We start from the raw sequence: 20,427 nt of genomic DNA, 5'->3' as shown, positions 1-20,427 counted from the left end.
GGTGAATTAAAGTGCTACCAGATGGCTATCCTGTACAGCTATTATAAATTAGAATGCCGACTGGGCCTGCAACAGATCCTTGTGGGACTTCTTTAATAATAAAGTTTGGCAGAGAAATAAATCCATCTAATTTATCATATTGTTTTATGTTGAGGAATATTAATTACAGCAGCAACACAAGGAACCCAAGTTAGCACCAAGATAATATTTTATTTTTAGCTAAATACCACCAGGTTCTATTCAGCTCTCCTTACTAAGGCACAACTCCCACTGACTTCAATTCAGGTTGACTTCAATGAGTATTTTGTCTGAGGAAGGAGTGCTAAATAAGGTAGTGAATAGATCTGTATGTAGTCTTCTGGGCTTGAGCCAAAGCCCACTGACGTCTATGGAAAAATCTCCCAATGTCTTCAATGGCCTTTGGATCAGTAACTGCATCTCCTTTTAAATAAGCCACTATGGCGTCTATGAATCTGAAAGCTAAATTTGTCCTTTTCTTTTTCCTCACAAAGGATCTGAACCCCTTAATACCATCTGGACTGTTTCTCTGTGCGTTTAGACTATGTTATGCATATCTGGCCTTCAAATACAGATTGCAAACAAATCAGAAAAACTCTATTATAGCGTACGCAGCAGACACTCATTAAGGGCCTGATCCAATGCCCTCCTAAGTCAATATGAACTGAGTGTGCTTTCTATAATAAAATTATGGAGCCTTATTGCACTTGAGCTATTCTATGGAATGTTTATACATACAGTAATTTTGAAATTATTACAGTCCTTTACCTCCAAGACACGCACCCATGGCCAATGAAAAGATTAGTGGTTTCACAGGCAGGTTAACATCAGGATCTTGACTCAGGTTGAGAAGCACAGGAATCTGTTATTGAAAAAAATATAAACAAAAACACACTGTCATAAATAGATAGCTAAGGGTTAATGTTTCTTTTACCTGTAAAGGGTTAACAAAGGGAACCAAACACCTGACCAGAGGACCAATCAGGAAACTGGATTTTTCAAAGTCAGGGAGGGAATTTTTGGGGTCTGAGTCTTTTGTCTGTCTCTCAGCTATGAGAAGGTTCTTTCTATCTTCTAATCTTCTGTTTCCAAATTGTAAGTACAGGTAGAAAAACAATATAGGCTTTTATGTTGTTTTGGGTGTATTTACATGTGTGTAACTTGCTGGAATGTTTCAAATTGGATATCTTTGTGAATCAGACTGTTTATTCATATTTTTCTTATAAGCAATAGCCCTGTATTGTCATCTTGTTACAGAGAATATGTTTATGTCTTTTTTCTTTCTTTTTTATATAAAGCTTTCTTTTTAAAACCTGTTTGAGTTTTTCTCTGGTTAAGGAGAAAGGAAAGACAGGGGGGAGGGGAAACACTACGCTCTGTGTTTAACTCTCCTAGTGTCCCAGGGCGGGAAGAAGCTAAGGGGGAGGAGAGATAGAATCTCTTCTGTTTCCTTGTATTTGGGGTTTGTCTCTTTGTGGAATAGAGGAGATATGCTTCTTGGTATTGTGATGTAAAGAGATTGCATCAATACTCCCAGGTTAGCCCAGAGAGGAAAGTCTGGGTGGGAGAGAGAGAGGGAAGGGAAGTGGGTTATTTCCCTTTGTTGTAGGCTCAGGGTTTCTGAGTCTTGGGGTCCCTCCAGGGAAGGTAATGGGGAGACCAGAGGGGGCCAAAACTCTGGAAATTTTGGATGGTGGCAGCGAGATCAGATCTAAGCTGGTAAATTTAGCTTACAGGGGTTCATGCTAGGCACCCAGATTTTTGGACGCTAAGGTCCAGATTTGGGAAGAGGTTTATGATACACACGCATATATATTACTTGTAACACTAACCATGAACTGAGCATCAACAAAATCTATTTAATTAAACAATTGAAAATGCTACCAAGAGCTAAGCTATAACATTGGTCTGTTTACAAGCATAGAATTCTCTTCTTGCCTTTCGGGGACTCCCAGTAGGAAGATCTTCCCTGCTAGAGCCTTCTTCACCAACTGAGCCTATGCCACAATTCAGACATAAGACCCCAGCAATGCTTGACTGAATTAGGGCCTAGCAGCTCAGACATTTCCTGGCCATGATCTGAGATGCAGAGTACAGCTGACTCCTTAAGGACCCCTTAAGTGTCCCCTGTGGAGGGGAGGCAGAGGAACAGATGCAGATCCAGCACAATAACACCCAGAAAACAGTTCTCTGCTAGGCATACATGGCCAGATCACAGACTCTTTATGACACTCCCACTAGAGAATCCAGTTCTATATTTATAGTGTGCCAGTTGAGGCATTATTGATGCGCTTTAGCCCCATTTGGTCCTAATGACCTGTTGCCACTGCTGGTTGAGGCCACTGAAATCTACTAGAAACAAGTCACACCAGGAAAGTATATGATTCTTTATATCTTTTCTAGAGACAAACATACATTACAATGATTTAAAGTAAGAACAAAAATCTTGTAATTTTCTTAAATGAAAAGGGGGCATCCACATTTTAAAATCTTGTATAAACTATATTTAATACCTTGTTAGAAACTCTAACATATTTTTACCCCACCAGTTTTATTGTTATCTACTTATTTGACAAATTGATTTTTCTTTCAGTTAGACATGCTGTGACTTATTCTTCTTATTAAAAGTCTACTTAGTCTGTTTGTCAAAAACATCAATAGTGTCATCCTTCTGAGAACAATAGAGACAGCAGGATTGGATTGTTTACCTTTAATTCCCTCAGATGGCTGCTTTTGCAGCAAGAGAAGAAAAATATTGCAAAGCCATGCATTATCTATAGATATGTTTGTCTCCGTGATGGAGTGCTGTATCACTTATATATTTTTTTCTTTCAAAGGAACTTGTGTTGTGGAAAATTGACCACATGGTTGGTTTTGGATCAGAGAGCCTGAGGCTCCTTTATTTTATGCGAGCATGTATGCAAGGAGAGTCAGCATGACCCCATGCAAGGTGGCAAGCTGCTCTGCCTTCCGTAAATTTCTAGTCAGCTTATAAAAGTTAAAACCACAGACAAATTACACACACATTGTACATTAATTACCTTATTTAGAATATACTGCAAAATATAATGCAGGTCAAAAGCAAGCTGAACAATCAGTTTTCCATATTCGGCCTTTCCTGTTGTTGTTAGTCCTAGTCTCGTTTGTGGTTTGACTTTTCTAATGCCTTCATTGTGGTTTCGTTTCACAAGCTTAGTTATTGCAAATCAGCATGTCTGTCGACTTTCCATTTCACCTACTTATGTCCCTTATGCACACAAAGTCATTGTTCCTCTATCTTGGGATTTTTTCCAAATCACTGTCTTTCTATGCCTTTTATACAAAGAAGCAAGCTCAGCTAATACTTTGGGCCTACTAGCTTGATCAAAGCCCCAAAACTTTCCCTGACAGCAGATTTTCCCTGACACTTGGAATCCAACATATAATCATCACCAAACAATACAAGTCAAATTTTGGGTCTGATGTACTCTAACCTTCTTCCACATATTTGAAAAGTATTTCTCCTGGGTTTAGGATTTTAATGTAGTGTACACGTGTCCTTTGATAATAACAGCAACTCTCCACAAGCAATGGTGCATCTGGAACTTGAACTTTCAAGAACTGGATTTGAGTTGAAAGAAAAATAGTCAAAGTTCCAGAATTCCAGTTCAAAATATTTCACTGAGCCAAGGAATGCCCCAAGTTTTGTGAACTACCCCAGCTGACACACAGAGTACAGAGTCTCATAAAAAGACTAATTCTTAATGCCCCCAAATCAATGTTGGATAGAACACAACCACATTGTTTCAGTTCCATCTAAGCGTTTCCTCATTCTAATGACTCTGAGTAGTGTATGTAGGAATCAAACATCTTGCACTTCAGCAGTAACTCTTGCAGAGTGTTGCAGAGCCCCTCTCTCTCAGGCCTCTTCTCAAATCCACAAACAACTCAGAGACCTTTTTCTGGTAAAACACTCCATGCAGTTTATTTACAATATTGTTTTCCACCACCCTCATACACTATATGGTCTTACATCTATAGGCCTAGGAAGCCCTCAGCTCCTGAGACAAGGAGGGAAAAGTAATCTCCCTCTGTCTTTCTGCTACCTCCCTCCCTTCCTCTTCCTTCCTTTTACATCATCTGCCTAATGGTCTGAGTAGCCTCTTAGTTCTCCTCAGCACACCCATTAGGCACAGCTCTGATAATTGGGTCTGCTCTGGAGTCATTATTAAAGCTGCAGTGACCAGAGTACTGGCTCAACTGTTGTTGCCCAGCACTCTGTCACATAGGACCTGATCCCAAGACCACTGAAGTCAATGAGAATCTTTCCATTTTCTTCATTGGCTTTTGGATCAGGCCTTTGATCATTGGATGTCTCCTCTTTTAACAATGATATTTTACACAGGAGAAGTCAGTGTATGAACTTAAGTTTAAAAGCAGTGCTTCTCCATTTCTCCCATTAAATAACATTTAATGTCCTTTGTCATGTTAATCTATACAATTATATGTTCTATGCATCACTTTTGAACTCACTCTGAATGCTTAAAACCTCAGTCTCGTTTACAGATGCAATTAACTCAGTGCTGCAAAGAGAAACATAAAATATTAAATGGTTGGAAGGAAATGTGTGGAAGGAAGGCTTCAGTATATGCTTTTTTCAGATGAGGATTACTTATAAAACTGCCTTTGAACCAAGCTGTATATATTTACAAGGGTCTGCAGCAAATCGATTTGGTTATTACAAAGCAGGATGCATTTGGCTAAAACAAACCCAGTACTGCTACCTTTCCCATATTTATTTCATGTTCTTTGGAACGGAATAATGTTTTGAAATTTTTTAGCTAAAACATAGTGCCCTTCAATAGAGGCCAAAGCCAATCTCTATTTTTGTGTCAACCATATGCCAAAGTTTATGCTCCTTTCTCCTACCCTCTAGAGGGACTATAAACAGAACAAACAGTAGTTATATGAGAGCAACAACTTTATATCAGGAGATTAATGTTTCTTTCTTACACTCTTTTCCTTGTTTTTATTGAAGAGAAATCTCTCCACTAATTTCTAGAGAGCTTGCTAGCTTTTCTGGAAAGTTTAATGTGCTGTTAGACGGATTTAGGGACAGTGAAGAATGGGGTTCAGCAGAGCAAAGCCAACTTCTCTTTGCCCTTTCACTGCAGGGCTAAGTGTCTGCCTGCAGATACTGAGACAGACGGCATGTCTGTGGAAAATAATTATTTCACCTGAAAGTAAGAAGAGTGCCCTCAAACACATGTTATATTAAGGCAATCCCCTCACTAACTTTGATTCTACAAAACTGATGTGCACAGAACAATCCAGGCATCTAACCATTTTATACAAATGACATCTTTAATTAAAATAGTGTCATTTAAGAGTGTATTTATTTATACTGTATTATATGCTATGGTTAGTGAATGGGATGTGTCACAAACAAAAATAAAGCAAATATAAAAATCTAAAGATAAACATTTTCTTCACTGCTTTTATAACACATACGATTATATTGGTATTCATTTATGTGGAGTCAATTTTATAAATGTATGAAACACACATTGGGGTTGTTACATTGGTGTAAATAAACAAAAAAAAAACCCTATAGGAAATACCAACAAGTGGGAATCTGCCTCAGGAAATAAATTCAGATCCCAGAAGTCTGAATGATTCTACAAGATGCAGTATGTCTTCATATTCCTCTCAGCTCTGTGCCACAAAAGAAGCCTGGGATGATGTCCCCAAAACTAAAGGAAGACTGTAAAGCAGTGACTCTGAAGAAGATTTGGGGGACATAGTGGATAATCAGCTGAACATGAGCTCCCAGTGTGATGCTGTGGTCAAAAGAGCTAACGTATCCTGTGATGCATAAACAGTGGAATCTCAAGTAGAAGTAGAAAGGTCATTTTACCTCCATATTTGGCACTAGTGCAACCATAACTGGAACACAGTGGTCCAGTTCCACAATTCAAGAAGGATGTCGATAAATTAGAGAGGGTTGAGGGAAGAGCCACAAGAATGAATAAAAGATTAGAAAACATGCCTTATAATGACAGACTCAAAGTACTCAATCTATTTAGCATAACAAAGGCAAGGTTAAGGAGTGTCTTGATTACAGTCTGTAAGTCCCTACATGTGAAACAAATATTTGATAATGGGCTCTTCAATCTAGCAGAGAATGGTATAACCCCTGGCTGAAAGTTGAAGCTGGACAAATTCAGACATTCAGACTAGAAATAAGGCATAGATTTTTAATGGTGAGAGTAATTCACCATTGGAACAATTTACCATGAGTTGTGGTGGTCTCCAGCACTGACAACTTTTTAATTCAAGATGGGATGTTTTTCTAAAAGATATATTCTAGGAATTATTTGGGGAGGGAAGTTGTATGGCCTGTGTTTGACAGAAGTCTGACTAAATGATCACAATAATCCCTTCTGGTCTTGGAATATCTGAAAATACTTAGAAAAGAACCTGACTCAACAGGTTTTGTGGGTTGCTTCAAACCCCCTTGTTGAACTGGAATGGAGGGCTGCCAGCAAATTATACGAAAATTGATTTTGGTATGTGACTCAAACATAGGATTGAAAGGGATCTCCCAGGTCATTGAGTCCAGTCCATGCTGTTGCAGGCAACTCCATCATACAATCGCATTCATAAACTTATCAAAGCTCCATTTTTACAACTAGTTAGGTTATTCATCTCCACTATTCTCATTAGGAGGTTGTTCCAGAACCACACTCCACTGATGGTTAGAAACCACCTAATTTCTACCCTGAATTTGTTCATGGCCAGTTCATTCCCATTTGTTCTTGTGCCAGCTTTGTCCTTTAACTTAAATAGCTTTTCATACCCCCTGATGTATTCATAGAAAGCAATTGTGCCCCCACTCAGCCTTTGTTTTGCTAGGCTGAACAAACCAACCTCTCTTAGTCTCCTTCAGCGAAATAGGCCCTCCATTTCCTTGATCATCCTTCGTTTTACATCATTTGTAAACAAAAATATCACAAAGTGGGCATACTCAAAACAGAGCATATTTTAAAAAATTGGTAACATTTTTTCATACAATTTTCTTATCAAGTTTCCTCATTACCAAAGATCTTTTTTTAAGCAGGAGCTTGATCTGTCCTTAACAGACAATCTTCAATTTGATCTCACAGTGAAAAACATAATGATGATTGGTACATAATTCATTTTTATGAAAAAAAACCAGTCACACACGTAGGATGTTGACCACACTGCAAGATCAAGCAGAAGGAAAAGCTAGGATGTGATGTGGAAAGCCCTCCTTGAAGCACAAATATAGATAATGCATTACATTATGGCTGTTAAGTCATGGAGAATATTAGGGGGGAGGGAGTGAGGAAGAATTGTGCTGCAGCTCACTCAGAAATCCATTTTCTACTCAAGGTAGCTCATGCTGCTGCAGCAACAGCAGTTCAATCACCATTTGAAAGGAAGTGATGGGCATTCCTCTGTCCACTGGCCCAGTTCTGATAGGTAGTGATAGAGTCCCTCTCTCTGTTCCCACTCCTGAAGCTAGAAACACTTCCAGCACTATCCAGGAAGAGTGGCTTCAGCTACCCCACAGGTCTGTGCCCAATGCCCAGGGCCGGCTTTAGGCCAATTCCACCAATGCCCCCGAATCGGGCCCCGCGCCTAAGAGGGCCCCGCACCCAGTGAGAATCCCTTCCCTGACTAGAGGCGCCTTTTTAATTTTTACTCATCTAGTAGCGCTTCGGATCTCCAGCGGCACTTCGGTGGGGGGTCCTTTGCTTGCTCTGGGTCTTCGGCAGCACTTCGGTGGTGGGTCCTTCGGTGCCGCCAAAGACCTGGAGCGAGTGAAGGACCCACCACCGAAGTGCTGCCAAAGACTCAGAGCACCGCCCGGTGAATACAAGCCCCACGTGTTTTTCTACAGGTGTTTTTTGTTGTTGTTTTGGTTTGGTTTTTTTTTAGTCATCCTTGCTGGGGCCACGTCGAAACTGTTCGAATTGGGCGCTGCACTTCCTAAAGCCAGCCCTGCCAATGCCAGCATAGGGACAGAAGGGAGGGTGGAAGGTACCATGTTATATCTCTCCTGTGCACTTGCATAAGGCTACACACAAGCTGGCTGGCACATACTTGATAATGGTATCTTCTTTATTCAAGGGTTTTTTAAAACCTTAATTTTATATCATGTTAATTCTTGGTACATATTTTTCCAAGAATTACACACTAGAAAAGTGTTTGTTTGGAATTAAAACTGCACACACTGTTTAGAATGTGTTTTCATGGGAAAATGTATCTGTAGTTCTCAAAACTGTTGATGTCTCATTAAGGACAGTCTGTCTTTGTAGATTGCTAGGGTCCAGTCTTACACTTTTACCAATGGACCGTACTACTGAAGATTGTACAGAACACTCTGGTAAAGTAGAAGACAAAGGGAGACCCAAAAATAAAAGTGACATTGAGGACATTAGTTACCTGTGAAAGATACAGCACTGAAAAGGAAGAGCTTCTGTCAATTTTCGAGATAAAAAGTGGCAGGTCAAAGTCAATCTGGTTTCTAACAATGAATTGTCAAGTTTCAGTCACCTTGCCAGCAGGGAGGTTAATAGAAATTATTTATTACTGTATATTGAGAAAATAGTGTAAAAATCAACTAAAACTAGGATTTATTATGGCTACATTTTTAGTCCCTGTTAATAAAAGAAAAATATATATAAACAGATGGCTCAACATATGCAGCTTATAAAACAAATCAATTAAAATAAGGAACATGATTTTTATTACCATTATATCACCTAATATTTTTAGGGGAAAACTCCCTGGCTATTGAATTAACAGTGCTAAGACAGCAGGCATTTACAATGAAAAAATAAAGCATTTAAGCTAGATGGTTGTTGGTATATCCAGCACGCACACGTTAAAGAAAACGGGGGCATTGAAAAATCAAGAATATTTTTGTGGAATGAAACAAAAACAATACTATGTGATTTACCACACACATTCTGCAAGCATAAACAGCCAGACATATTATCCAGCATGAAAAGCTTACAGTTCTGTACATAAAACACAAGAGATACAATAACTGAGTATCCACTCTCTGAATGAGTAGGCCCTACTCTTTTGTATCTGCCCTTAGATACATATGGATACAGATACAGTGGTTTTCAATTGTTTTAGGCCACATAACCCTTTCCAAATAATATAGTCTACTGTGTACTGCCATCTGAGATAGGGTCATAATATACCTATGATTAGATTGCTAAATTTCACTAAATAAAATATGCCATTACAGGATTTGTCTTATATACCCCCTTGTTGAGAGCTAATGTACTCCAGTTTGAAAACCATTGAACCAACTTATTGTGGGGTTTTCTTGTTGTTGCTCTTTTTCTTACAACACAACTATTACAAAGTTTAGACCAAACTTATTGAAGTGTGTTGAAAACACACTTTATTGCTGAGCTGGATGGACAGAAGTGTATGTTTCTAAAACATTGACAAAATGCTGAATTCAACTGTCTGATTTTACTTCCACAATTTTCCACCATTTTGATTAAATGAACTCTGACATCATCTCCTTTTAAATGTTGATTTGGGGTAGAAATCTGGATCTTCAATATTAAATGCTTGAAGTGAACAAAAGAGTTTTAGGATTACAATCTGTCAGCCAAATTCCAGCCTCCTCCTCTTGTTTTCAGCTCGACCACTGACCTTTGTATTTAGAATTAATCATATTTGTTAAGCAATGGAGAGATTCCCTAGATTCTCTTAATCCATTTTTTGTTTTGTTCTTGTGTGGCTCCAGTTCTTTGTTCCTATTTAGCTCAAACTAGATTAACCCCAATGGTTAGAGCACTCAACTGGCATGTGGGAGACCCAACTTCAATTCCCCTCTCTGCCTAGTACAGAGAAGGGATATGAACTTCAGTTTCCCACATTGCAGGAGAATGCCCTTACCACAGGGCTAAAGGTTTCAAATGCAGACTGCCTCCTCCAGTGGGTTGGGCCTCTCTGATTCTCTCCTGTTGAAGCTGTTCCCTTTTTATATAAATAAGTAAATAGGCATTGGAGCAGGGACTTGATCTTGGGTCTCCCAAATTCTAGGTTAGTGCCCTAAGCACCGATTTTTATAGAGTAGTTCTCACTCTTTCCTTGACCCAATGACTATTCATTGTCATTATGAATTACTATGAAGTGACACTATGGATTTAATGCAAAAATAATAAGATTTGAGTGCCAGATGCTTAAAAGGCCAGAAGCCCAGGACCAATGCAAAAATGCAAGTACAATGGTGCACTTAATTTCATATTTAATCATCATCATGGCATTTGCAAATCTGATATTTGCATGTGCAAATTGCCCCTGAGATGCCTAAATGGGATGAATAAGCCCAGTAATAATATTCACTGCCTCTAAGAGGTGGGGACAATTGTAACACAGTTAAGGTCTCGCAAAGCAAACTTGTTTTCAAATAGTTGGACTCACTGCACATAATGGAAAGAAGAAATGCAACTGCTGAAGAGAGACATACCATTGTAGCTGTGAATGGAATGTTGTCAATTAGGGAGGATGCCAGAGCAGAGACCCAGAGTACTAAAATGATAGCAATTGCTAGACGCTGATCCTCGGGAACTACCTGGTATTAAAAAAAATGAAGTTACAACTCCATTTAAACTGAGAGCTAACTGACAATTTTTTTCAGCTCTAGCAATAACTCGATATTTCTGCGTGCTACTAATGGCATAATTGTACAGATTCTTCACTAAATCATCAACACATTCATTTTTAAAAAGGTGATATGAATATAAAATATTTTTTAAAGAAATAACTGAAGGATTTATGCACACAATAATTCTACTGAGTCAACAGAAACGTGGGAAAGGTGGCATACAGCAAGTGACATTTCTAACAATCATGTTTATGTTTCATACAAGAAATGTCCTGTGCAGCTATAATTATATAGCTTTTTTTCCTCTGTACATTATCTCCCCCACCTTTTTTATTAGTGAATTAAAACTACAGAAAAGACATACTCTTTAGATAAGATCATATATTCTGGCTTTGGAGAGGGATACATGATGTATATTGAAGACCATTCACACTGAAGGGAAAATGCACCCATTGCACATCTGATGCAGGAATACAACCCTTCACATGTCCTTCAATCTGCAATGGTTAGTCAGTATATTTATTAAAGCAATACAAATATTTCTCCATCTTGGGAATGAAATAACTGTAAACATTGAAATGTACCTTTATTAACAAAGCTGTCTGTTCTCCTATATAATCTATTAAATGAAGATGAGCCAAAGCCTAAAAGAGAGAAATTTAGTTCAACCAATAGTATGTGAGCAAATATGCAGTTGAAACAAATATTTTAAAGTTAATTAAAACAAAGCCAATAGGTATTTTCTCTCAACAATGTGTCAATGTTCACCCTTTGTAAGGTACACATTACAGCTGGGCAAGCTACTGAGAACAGTAGAAATGTCAACAGAGTCACATTATTTGTGGAATGTTGTTGCATTTGAAATGTCAGCCAGATTCTCTAAAGGGAATGTACGGCACAGACATCTCATCTCCATTAACAGCACCACTCTGAGGTTTAAAGTTTCCCTTCTTCTGGAGCGGATGCATTTTGTTTGAATACTTGAGTGCAAATTATTTTAAACCTAAAGAAACCCTGGATAGATATGAACCAAGAACCAGAGCAAATATTTCAAACTTTGGACAGTTCAGGTCAGGGGCTGAAGTTTGTGGCTTATTTCCAGCAAAGAAAGGAAAGAGGGAAAAGAAAGAAAAAAAAAGAAAAAGAAAAATGAAAAAGAAAGAATTTCTGTAAAATAGCTGGAGTCAGAACCCAAAAATCAATCACATTCTCAGCTACTGCCAAGAAACCCATAGTGCAAGTCAGGGAGGTAGCATATGGAGATGCAAAGTTATATGAAGTTCATCTTTGCATTTTTCCAGTCCAAGGACTGTTGTATATAGGGTTGCTCTAATTTCCACTGGCTGCTAACAGTTTCAAGGGATGAAACCACATCCAGGTATTGATGCTGTCAAGGCTGATTTCCCACTCTAGCACTTCGAGTGCAGAAGGTGGGGGCCTGCAAGGATTCTAAAAATTAACACCGGCCACTCCAGGCTTGTATTAAACTCCCAAGGTTACAGCTTTTTTCTGACCTTGGATGGGTAGATGCTGCCACCACCCATGTGCAAAAACTGCTTTGAGAACCCAGGAAGGCGCACTTGGGAATTCCCTCCTGTGGGGTACCCTCAAGCCCTTTCACCCCCCTCCCCTCCATGGGGAAGAGCTAAGAAAGAAAACAAAGGAAATCAGCTGCTGCCATCAGCTAATTAAACAACATATGCACAAACCTCTTAGGACACAAAAATTCAATCCTGTTCTTAGAAAAAGGTAAATTTTATTTAAAAAAAAAAAAAAGAAAGAAAATATATTTGGAACTTAGCCTTTTTGCTAGATTTAAAAAAAAAACAATTACATCAAGATAGCTCTCTTGAGCTCCAGCTTAAAAGTTACGAGCAAAACAAAAACACCTGGGGTTAGACCAGAGGAGTCCATAAGCCATAAAGAAGTAAACAGAGATAAATCTAATTGTGCCTTCCTAGACATTTCCTGATCTACTTACATATCTGTGGTTTTAAATGAGTAGTTTCTAGGTATGATTTTTTCATACCTGGCCCAAACGTTTTTATAGCATCACAGCTCTGTCCCCCTCTCTCCAGAGAACAACACAGTCAGACAAAGGGGAAGGGGTTCTCCCCCTCCCAATTTTAATAAATTCTAACCTTCCCATTGGCCCTTTTTGCTAGATTTAGGACGTGAACAGAAAATATAAAAGGTGGACCCTGTAGCTCAGTTAGGAGGTAGCTGACAAAGGAGACAGACATGTTCTCCCCACTGTGGATGCAGGAGCCTGCAGAAGACTTCTGATGTCCCAAGGAGGGCCTCAAGCTACCCATATGTCCAGACACTCTGGATGCTGAGGAATTGCTGGGACTACCACTTGCAGTGTACCCTGGGGAGATGTACGATGACCCTTGAAAGGTACACCCTAGAGGGAGTATAGGAAGTGCCCCACGGGCAGCCAACCCAAGTCTGGCTGCAGCACTGCCAGAGATTAGGTCAGCATGTTATGGTCAGGATCCCTGCTGACTCAGTGGCAGACCACTCTGCCGCAGTTAGGGCCCTAGGCTGGGAGTTGGGCAGGCCTACATCCCCCCTGCTACTCCTCCCCTGGGGTGGCAGTAGTCCACACTCCTTAGGTCAGGAGACCTGCGCTTGCTGGGGCACTCACCCCTTGCCAGAGCCCGCTAGATTGTACTTGGTGCCATGTCCTGCCCCAGGGCCTGGGCCTCTGAACTGTTCAGTGCTCTACCCTGTGTGAGGGTTTGAGTCCTAGAGACAGCTAATTTCCCCTTATACAGACTGGCATTGCAGATGCGTGACAGTGAAGAGGTGTGGCGCCCCTCTGAGATTGACAGTGAGGGGCGGCCACACAAGCCTACACACCTACACTGCAATAATACCCATTTCAAAAATAAACTTCTCAGCATTTAGCTATCAGCAACAGAGCTATCTCCCCAATTTTTGTAAGTGGACAAGTTAAAATGTGGTTGCCACTTTTCCAAGGAGCATTTCATCTGTCCCAGTTTGTTTCATGAATTAATGACAGTATAGCTCCAGAGAGCCTGAAGAAATGTTGTTTTGTTAACCGTTCTTCCAATACCCACCAGTGACTAAAGAAACTATAAAAAAAATTTCAGGGAATTATATCAATAGGAACTGCAAAATTTCAGTAAATGGCAAAACTGCTTTCAACATGGTTTACTACATTATATTATAGCCACATTGTACACAAATAAAAACATCTAAACTCAAGCTAAAACAGTAAATCAGAGAATGTGACTTACATAAAATTCTAGCACCATAAAACTATGGTGACTTCAGTAGGGATTCCCAGTCCTGCCTAACATATTTCAGGATAACATTAGAAACTGCATGTGTGAGAGTGTATGTGAATGAGTGCACTAGGTCACAATAGATGAACAAGTGGTGTGCTGAACTCCATTAAGCTGACTGCAACCTTTCCGATGATCAGAGACTCCAATAATCTTTCAGGAGTTTACTAGGTTCTGAACTCCTTATTTGGTGTATTAAACAGAACTAGATGACTTATTCATGGGAAATATCTGCTGCAAATTTAGCCCATTTTTCTGTTGATGAATTGATCATAAATAAATTCAGATATACACATCTATTTGCTATTTATAGTTATTTGCTTATGCAAACAAATTTCAAATTATGAGTTGTTTATAAACTGCTCTTTTTGATTATTCACGGTGTGAGACTGTCCACCTAAGTCAGATCCTGGCCTTATTTGTGCAACATGATTGGAAGATTGAAACTTTTAAAACAGAATAATGACTAGTGAATAACGAGCATTCTTGTGCATGCACAAATACCCTTGTTTGCGTGTGAATGTGGGTATTCATACAAAGATCACCCATTCTCCAAACTTTTGTGCCAAACCAAAGCAAAAATTTCACATCAACATTCTGAAGTAGTGAATCAAACGGGACTCAAATGGGACTGAATCAACCAGCCATTCAGAAATTGAATGCACAAACAACGTATTAAACTATTCAAGCCTCACTTGCACTCAATGTTTTAACGATGATTTTCAGTATTTGAAATTTGTCTTGCGTGCTAGATCGCACAAACAGCTTTCAAACAAATCCCATTTGAAACCTCTTAGACAAGACATTTTGTAGGTAGGATGTGGGGAAAAGTGAGATATCTTCAAACTACAACTAACTCCTGTTTTTTCTATGGGTTGTCTAAATAATTTTATACTTAGTTAAAAAATAATTGTCTGCTCACATGGAACGCACATGCCAAGTTTGAAACTAAACTTCTCCTTATTGGAAATTGGGGAAGGGGAAGAGGACAAAATCCAGGATATAATGAAAAGTGAGACTTCACTCCAGAGCAGCTCTCCTCATTCCATAATTCTGTTCTCTGTTATTATAACTAAACTATTAGGAGAAATATTACAGAGCTTTCACCCCCTTCCTGTGTGAGTCCTCTATTCAGGATAATGCTTGCCCCCATTATTCAAGTCCTTCTTGCAATTCTAACTGTCCAGATTATAGAAATCACTGATTAAAAATAAAGAAGACTAAGTGCATTTTTGTCTTAATTCTTCTTACCTCCATTAGAACAAACAGTGCGGCAAAGAAAAGAAGTGTTGCCCATTCCACTCTGTTTAGTATCATCTCAAAATCATGGATGTCAGCTAACACTAGTAGCCAAATAGCTCCCAACATTACAATCCACCCTGCATTAAAAAAGGAAAACGGAATGTTTGTTACATGTTCTAGATTTGTCTAAGATGCACATTTATTTTTCTAAGGACATAAAATATACAGTAACACATTTTTCATGTAAACATTTTCTGACCTATTTTTTTGTGCTGACTATGTAGCAAGGAAATTTCACAAATCTCTTTTACAAGAATGTGTTCTAGTTTTAGGTAGAAATAGAAACCTTGTACAAACATAGCAGGAGATCCGCATTTGATTAACAACCTTATGCTGTTGGGTCCAGCATTTTCTGGAAGTGCTGAGGAATCAACAAGTATGTTCAGGGTTTAGTGAGAGGAAGCATCTTGTGCTGCTGAAAAAAGCCACTGAGTTTGCTTCACAAATAAAATTCCATCTGATTAGGATAGGCATTGAAAGGCAGTCTCTATCCAGTCCTCCTCACGCAGTACACTGGTGGCTGCTATATAGGACCTCCAGGATATTTTGGCTACAGGATAAACTGAGGAAAGGAAGGCTATTCCAGGATATGAGGGTTCTCTCTTAAAAACAGTGATAAACTATGTATACATGGAGTATGCATGTACTGACATTTACATATATACTGTATGTAAATATTGTTAATACAGTTAGACAGACAAAGTGGGTGAGGTAATCTCTTTTACTGGACCAACTTCTGTTTGTGAGAGAGAAAAACTTTCAAGCTTTCTCACCAACAGAAGTTAGTCCAGCAAAAGAGATTACCTCACCTTGTATGTCTAATATGTTGGGACTGTCCTGACTAAAATAACACAGCATACATTAATACACTTATACATTTCTTCTTTTCATCCACAGACATCTAAAATCTCAAAGCTCAATATTCAACCAGGGAAAACAATCACAGCATTTCCTGACTCATGCTCTTGGGTTATTGTCAATATTATTTGAATGTATTCTGGAACTGTCTGTGCATGAAACTGCAATTTTTGCCAAGGGACTATGCCAAATTTCAAGCTAAGAAACTTCAAATTTCAAAGAGAATTTTCACTAGGCATGTGCCCATATTTTCTCAGAAGGAAACTCGACTGGATAAGGGGCCAATATTTGGATGAAAAACTATTGATATATAACATTTTTTAATTGTTAACGATATGCACAAAGCTCCTCACCATTTCAAGTTATTTCTATTTTTGTTGTGACTATTTCCTACATCTCTATCAAAGTGTTATAGTTGGAACATTATGCCGCTGGGAAAAAAATCCTTCCTGGTAGAAATCTTAAAGTCAAAACTAATAATGAAGATGATTTAGAGATACTAAGATCCTGCCACAGGGCAGGTAGATACATAAAATGGCCTTCTAAGAGGCCACTTCTAGCTCATTCTGTGAAATAGCAAAATACAGCAGACTGATTCCATGCACTTAAGATCTGGGGCCATTCATCTGGTACATATGTGCTTCTGCTTCCCTTGTCCCCAAGGAATACAGAACATAAGGATGGCCATACTGAGTCAGACCAATGGTCCGTCTAGCCCAGTATCCTGTCTTCCAACAGTGGCCAACACCAGGTGTTTTAGAAGGAATGAACAGAATAGGTAATCATCAAGTAATCCATCATCTGATACCCATTCCCAGCATCTGGCAAACAAAGCCTAGTTTTTAAGAAAATCCAAAGGTTTAAAATTAACGCTCAATAGCATTCCATCTAAATTTGATTAAAAATAAAAGTAGAAACATACAGATCAATGTATACAGACCATTAATGAAGTGAGCGAACGTTGACTGATGCCCTTTAATTCCTAAAGAAAGAGATCCACAGTAGTTCTACGCAAAGATTCCCTTACACAGGAGATGCAATTTTTATTCTTCCAATACATATGTACTTTTGAAACTTTAAATAACATATTGTATGCTTTCAAGGGAATTTTAGATTAATTGTGATCCCTGGAGCACAGCACAATCGTTGAAAATACTGTATGCATAAAATTATAGGGAAAATTTCTTTTAGTTATGTAGCACTCTTTAGAATGTCAAGAAAGGCCTTTATAAAGCCACATAATATTGGATCCTGATTAGGAATTTTCATTTCCTTTTAATGGATTTGTAAAATAGTCATGTATGTGTTCTGTTCTGTTCTACTATATAAACAGTTTCCCTTTTGACTTTAACTGCTAGCGCTTCCCTCCCAGATCCATTTTCTACCTATGAAGACACTATTGGAAAAGCCTTGGAAAATAAAGTTCCCTCACTACCACCTGCTTTTCTAACTACTGCCCTCTCTCCTCCCTCCAAAAGTCACAGCATTCCCTTTCGTAGGCTCCTTCTCCTCAAGCTCTAAACTTGAGCCTCCATAATCTGGCTTCTGATGTCTCTACACTACTAAAACCACTCTCACAAGAATTTCCCCTTTAGCATGAGGCAAACCTGATCTCTCAAGGTTGCATGTGCCTGCAGAGAAGAGTATGAGGGATTAGGAAATCTCATTGTTTTCACAATTCAATAAAAATACTTTCCTTTAACTAGTGATGAACACAAAGTGAAACATGGAGCCAAAACCTCCCCAAACTTTGAGACAGCTCACATTCCGGAACACTCCAGTGGGCCTAAACCTGGACCACAAATCCTCACCCCAGACTTTGAGGACATTGTAATTGAATCAGATTCCAGATCTAAAAGTCATGACTCACTGCTATCTCCACTCACCACCAAAGAAGGAAACACCACCATTTGGCAAGCAAACATATTGAGTTTGACCACTCTCTGGTGAGAGTAAGTGCCCAACAGCAGTGGTCAAGCAGCCCAAAAGCAATGCTTATACTGCTAAGGGAGAAAAGGGGGCAGAAATAGCACAAAGAAAGAGCAGGACTGGCTTAGTAGGGGATGTAGCTAGGCCAGCTGGGTCCCTCCAGCGATGCATCTCTGACAAAGCCCTAGCTGCAAAATGAAGCTGCCCTCCCAGGACAGAATCCCTAAGGGAAGGGGGCACTCTCTCCTGGGGATGAATGCCTCTCAGCCCTGCTGAGAGTGAATCTGGATTTATGAGGGCCAAATCTGTCTCTCACCTCTATGAGTGGAGGGATTTGCCAGGCAGGGGAATTGGTGCAGTTCAGCAGCTTACGGAGGAAGGCTAGATGTGGGGTAGTGGGTCAGGCTGTATACAGATGTAGTGCCCTGCTCTACACAGTTCACTTTTATGGCATCACAAAGGAGGTGGGATTGATGTGGACTAAAGATAATGTTAGCTGTTGTCAAGATGGATGCGGAATTTTGGCATAATTGCATGAGCTGAAAATCTATCTATCGTGCTCCTAAAAAGTATTTCTGATCATAGAATAGCACAGCACTCACCTGGAGTAATTTGAAATGATGAGATATGAAAAACATGTAGAGGGAAATGCTCCCAGGAAAACGCTTTGAAAATGCCTGACAGTAGACAGAATCTTGGGAATTCCAAAGGCAAGAAGTTAAGCTCTTTAGAAGTATTTATAAGCCACAGGAAGAAAAGTTATCCATGGTCAGGGATGCTTTAGCAGTATCCACAGAAGGAGTGAACTCCTAATCTCTGTCCATCGCATCCCTTGGCTATCGCCATTGACAACTCTATTATATTGTTCCTGCCCTCCAAACTAAAAACAAAGTGTAATCTATTAATGCAAATTAAATGATTAATTAACCACGACTTGCTTGGTGTGATCTTCACCATAGCTAAAGACCTGGCCTTAGTGTCTTTCAGTATAAATAAGGACTATGATGAATTAATAGTTCACATGAATTAACTGATTTCTCTCTCAACTATCTAGTCTCAGGCACCACTGCACCACAGCAAAACCAAACAGAGAGCCGATGTTCTGTCCTCAGTTCCCATTAAAGTCGATACGAATTTTGGATTCAAGTCTAAAGGTAAAATTAGGTTCCAAAGCCCTGATTCTCCACCACCTTTACCCTATTGTACCTTCATCATTTATACCTATACAAACCAAGTGCTAAATGGCAGCATTTTAGACCCATATTGCACAAGTGTAACGTTTAGCAAACCCGGAACATTTAAGAACTAAGAGTTCTTAATATTTCTGGAGCAATCTGTGTAAATATCTTCGCATTTTTTGTTTCTTCCTGCCTGTCATGAAGTCAAATCACCTTAAATGTGCTATACAGAGGGAATAATTATTTGCTAATGTTTATGTAAAGTAACTGAATTGCATAGAGAAGTATATTGTAACTCATTTGTTAACATGTTGCCAATGTTTTATTAGAATGTTTTTCTACAAGTTACTTCCAGTCTTTATAAACTGCATTAGGTTTGCACACACGTTTACTACAAGACAGCCTCCAGTGTGGCTTTCTTCATTCCTCTCTAGCAGATCCCAGAGAGTAGTGATGGGTAGCAGCTCCTAGCCCTCAAAAGTTCTCACATGTGCAGCTGTACAGGGAGCAATCTTATCACCTCTCTCTTTTTTAAACATATGTAGTATAGGAGACACTAGGAAATAAATTATTATACTATCATGCCTCCCCCCCACTATAATTACACACAACTTTCCATATCTTTCTCAGAAGGCGTGATCTATGTCTTCATATACTGTGTCCCAGGCAAAACAGAAGTGAGGAACAGGGACACACTTCAAAGAGTTTAATCAAGACTTTGGCCATAGTCTTAAATCATCTGCCTTAAGAGGCCTCCAAGTATCACTAGACTCAGCCCTAGTCCGTGGAAACCAGACTGAAATGGTGCCTTCTTCCAAATCCAGCTAACCAGGGGACCATGCCCACTGATACAGATCTAATCACTCCATGGGTTTATTGTGTTATGACTGGACTAGTGTGACTTCCTCTCCCCAGGACTGTCTGTGTCCATCAAAGTTAACTAGAAACTCCACTCTGTGCAAGGCGTGGCAGACAGTCTCTGGGGATAAGCTAGCTACGGAGAACATATCACGTCAGGGCTTTGTGCACTCAGATGGCTTCCCGCTTGTCCTTGCTCCAGTTTAGGGTTCATTCCCTAATCCTGAACTATTTTAAGGAACCAGGGTACTGTGAAGACTGGCTTCTCTCTTCAAGACTCTCAGAGCCCATTGTACCCTACAGGGACACAGAAACTATCTGTGTC

At 39.4% G+C, this 20,427-nt stretch overlaps 1 protein-coding gene across 1 annotated transcript in view; it reads right to left on the bottom strand.

Annotated features, from left to right (window-relative positions):
• Positions 1-20,427, bottom strand: part of OCA2 (OCA2 melanosomal transmembrane protein) — a 313,569-nt gene that overhangs the window by 92,523 nt on the left and 200,619 nt on the right. The window contains exons 18-21 of the mRNA XM_032768621.1: positions 15,229-15,356; positions 11,248-11,307; positions 10,526-10,630; positions 787-880 (exon numbers count right to left, since the gene is read on the bottom strand). Coding sequence (XP_032624512.1) covers positions 787-880; positions 10,526-10,630; positions 11,248-11,307; positions 15,229-15,356 — 387 coding nt within the window. The remainder of the gene's footprint in view (positions 1-786; positions 881-10,525; positions 10,631-11,247; positions 11,308-15,228; positions 15,357-20,427) is intronic.

The sequence above is a fragment of the Chelonoidis abingdonii genome, chromosome 1 (assembly GCF_003597395.2).
Source record: "Chelonoidis abingdonii isolate Lonesome George chromosome 1, CheloAbing_2.0, whole genome shotgun sequence".
NCBI classification, from domain to species: domain Eukaryota; kingdom Metazoa; phylum Chordata; order Testudines; family Testudinidae; genus Chelonoidis; species Chelonoidis abingdonii.
Note: the sequence above shows the minus strand (reverse complement) of the source record. Positions and strands in the feature narration are given on the sequence as shown.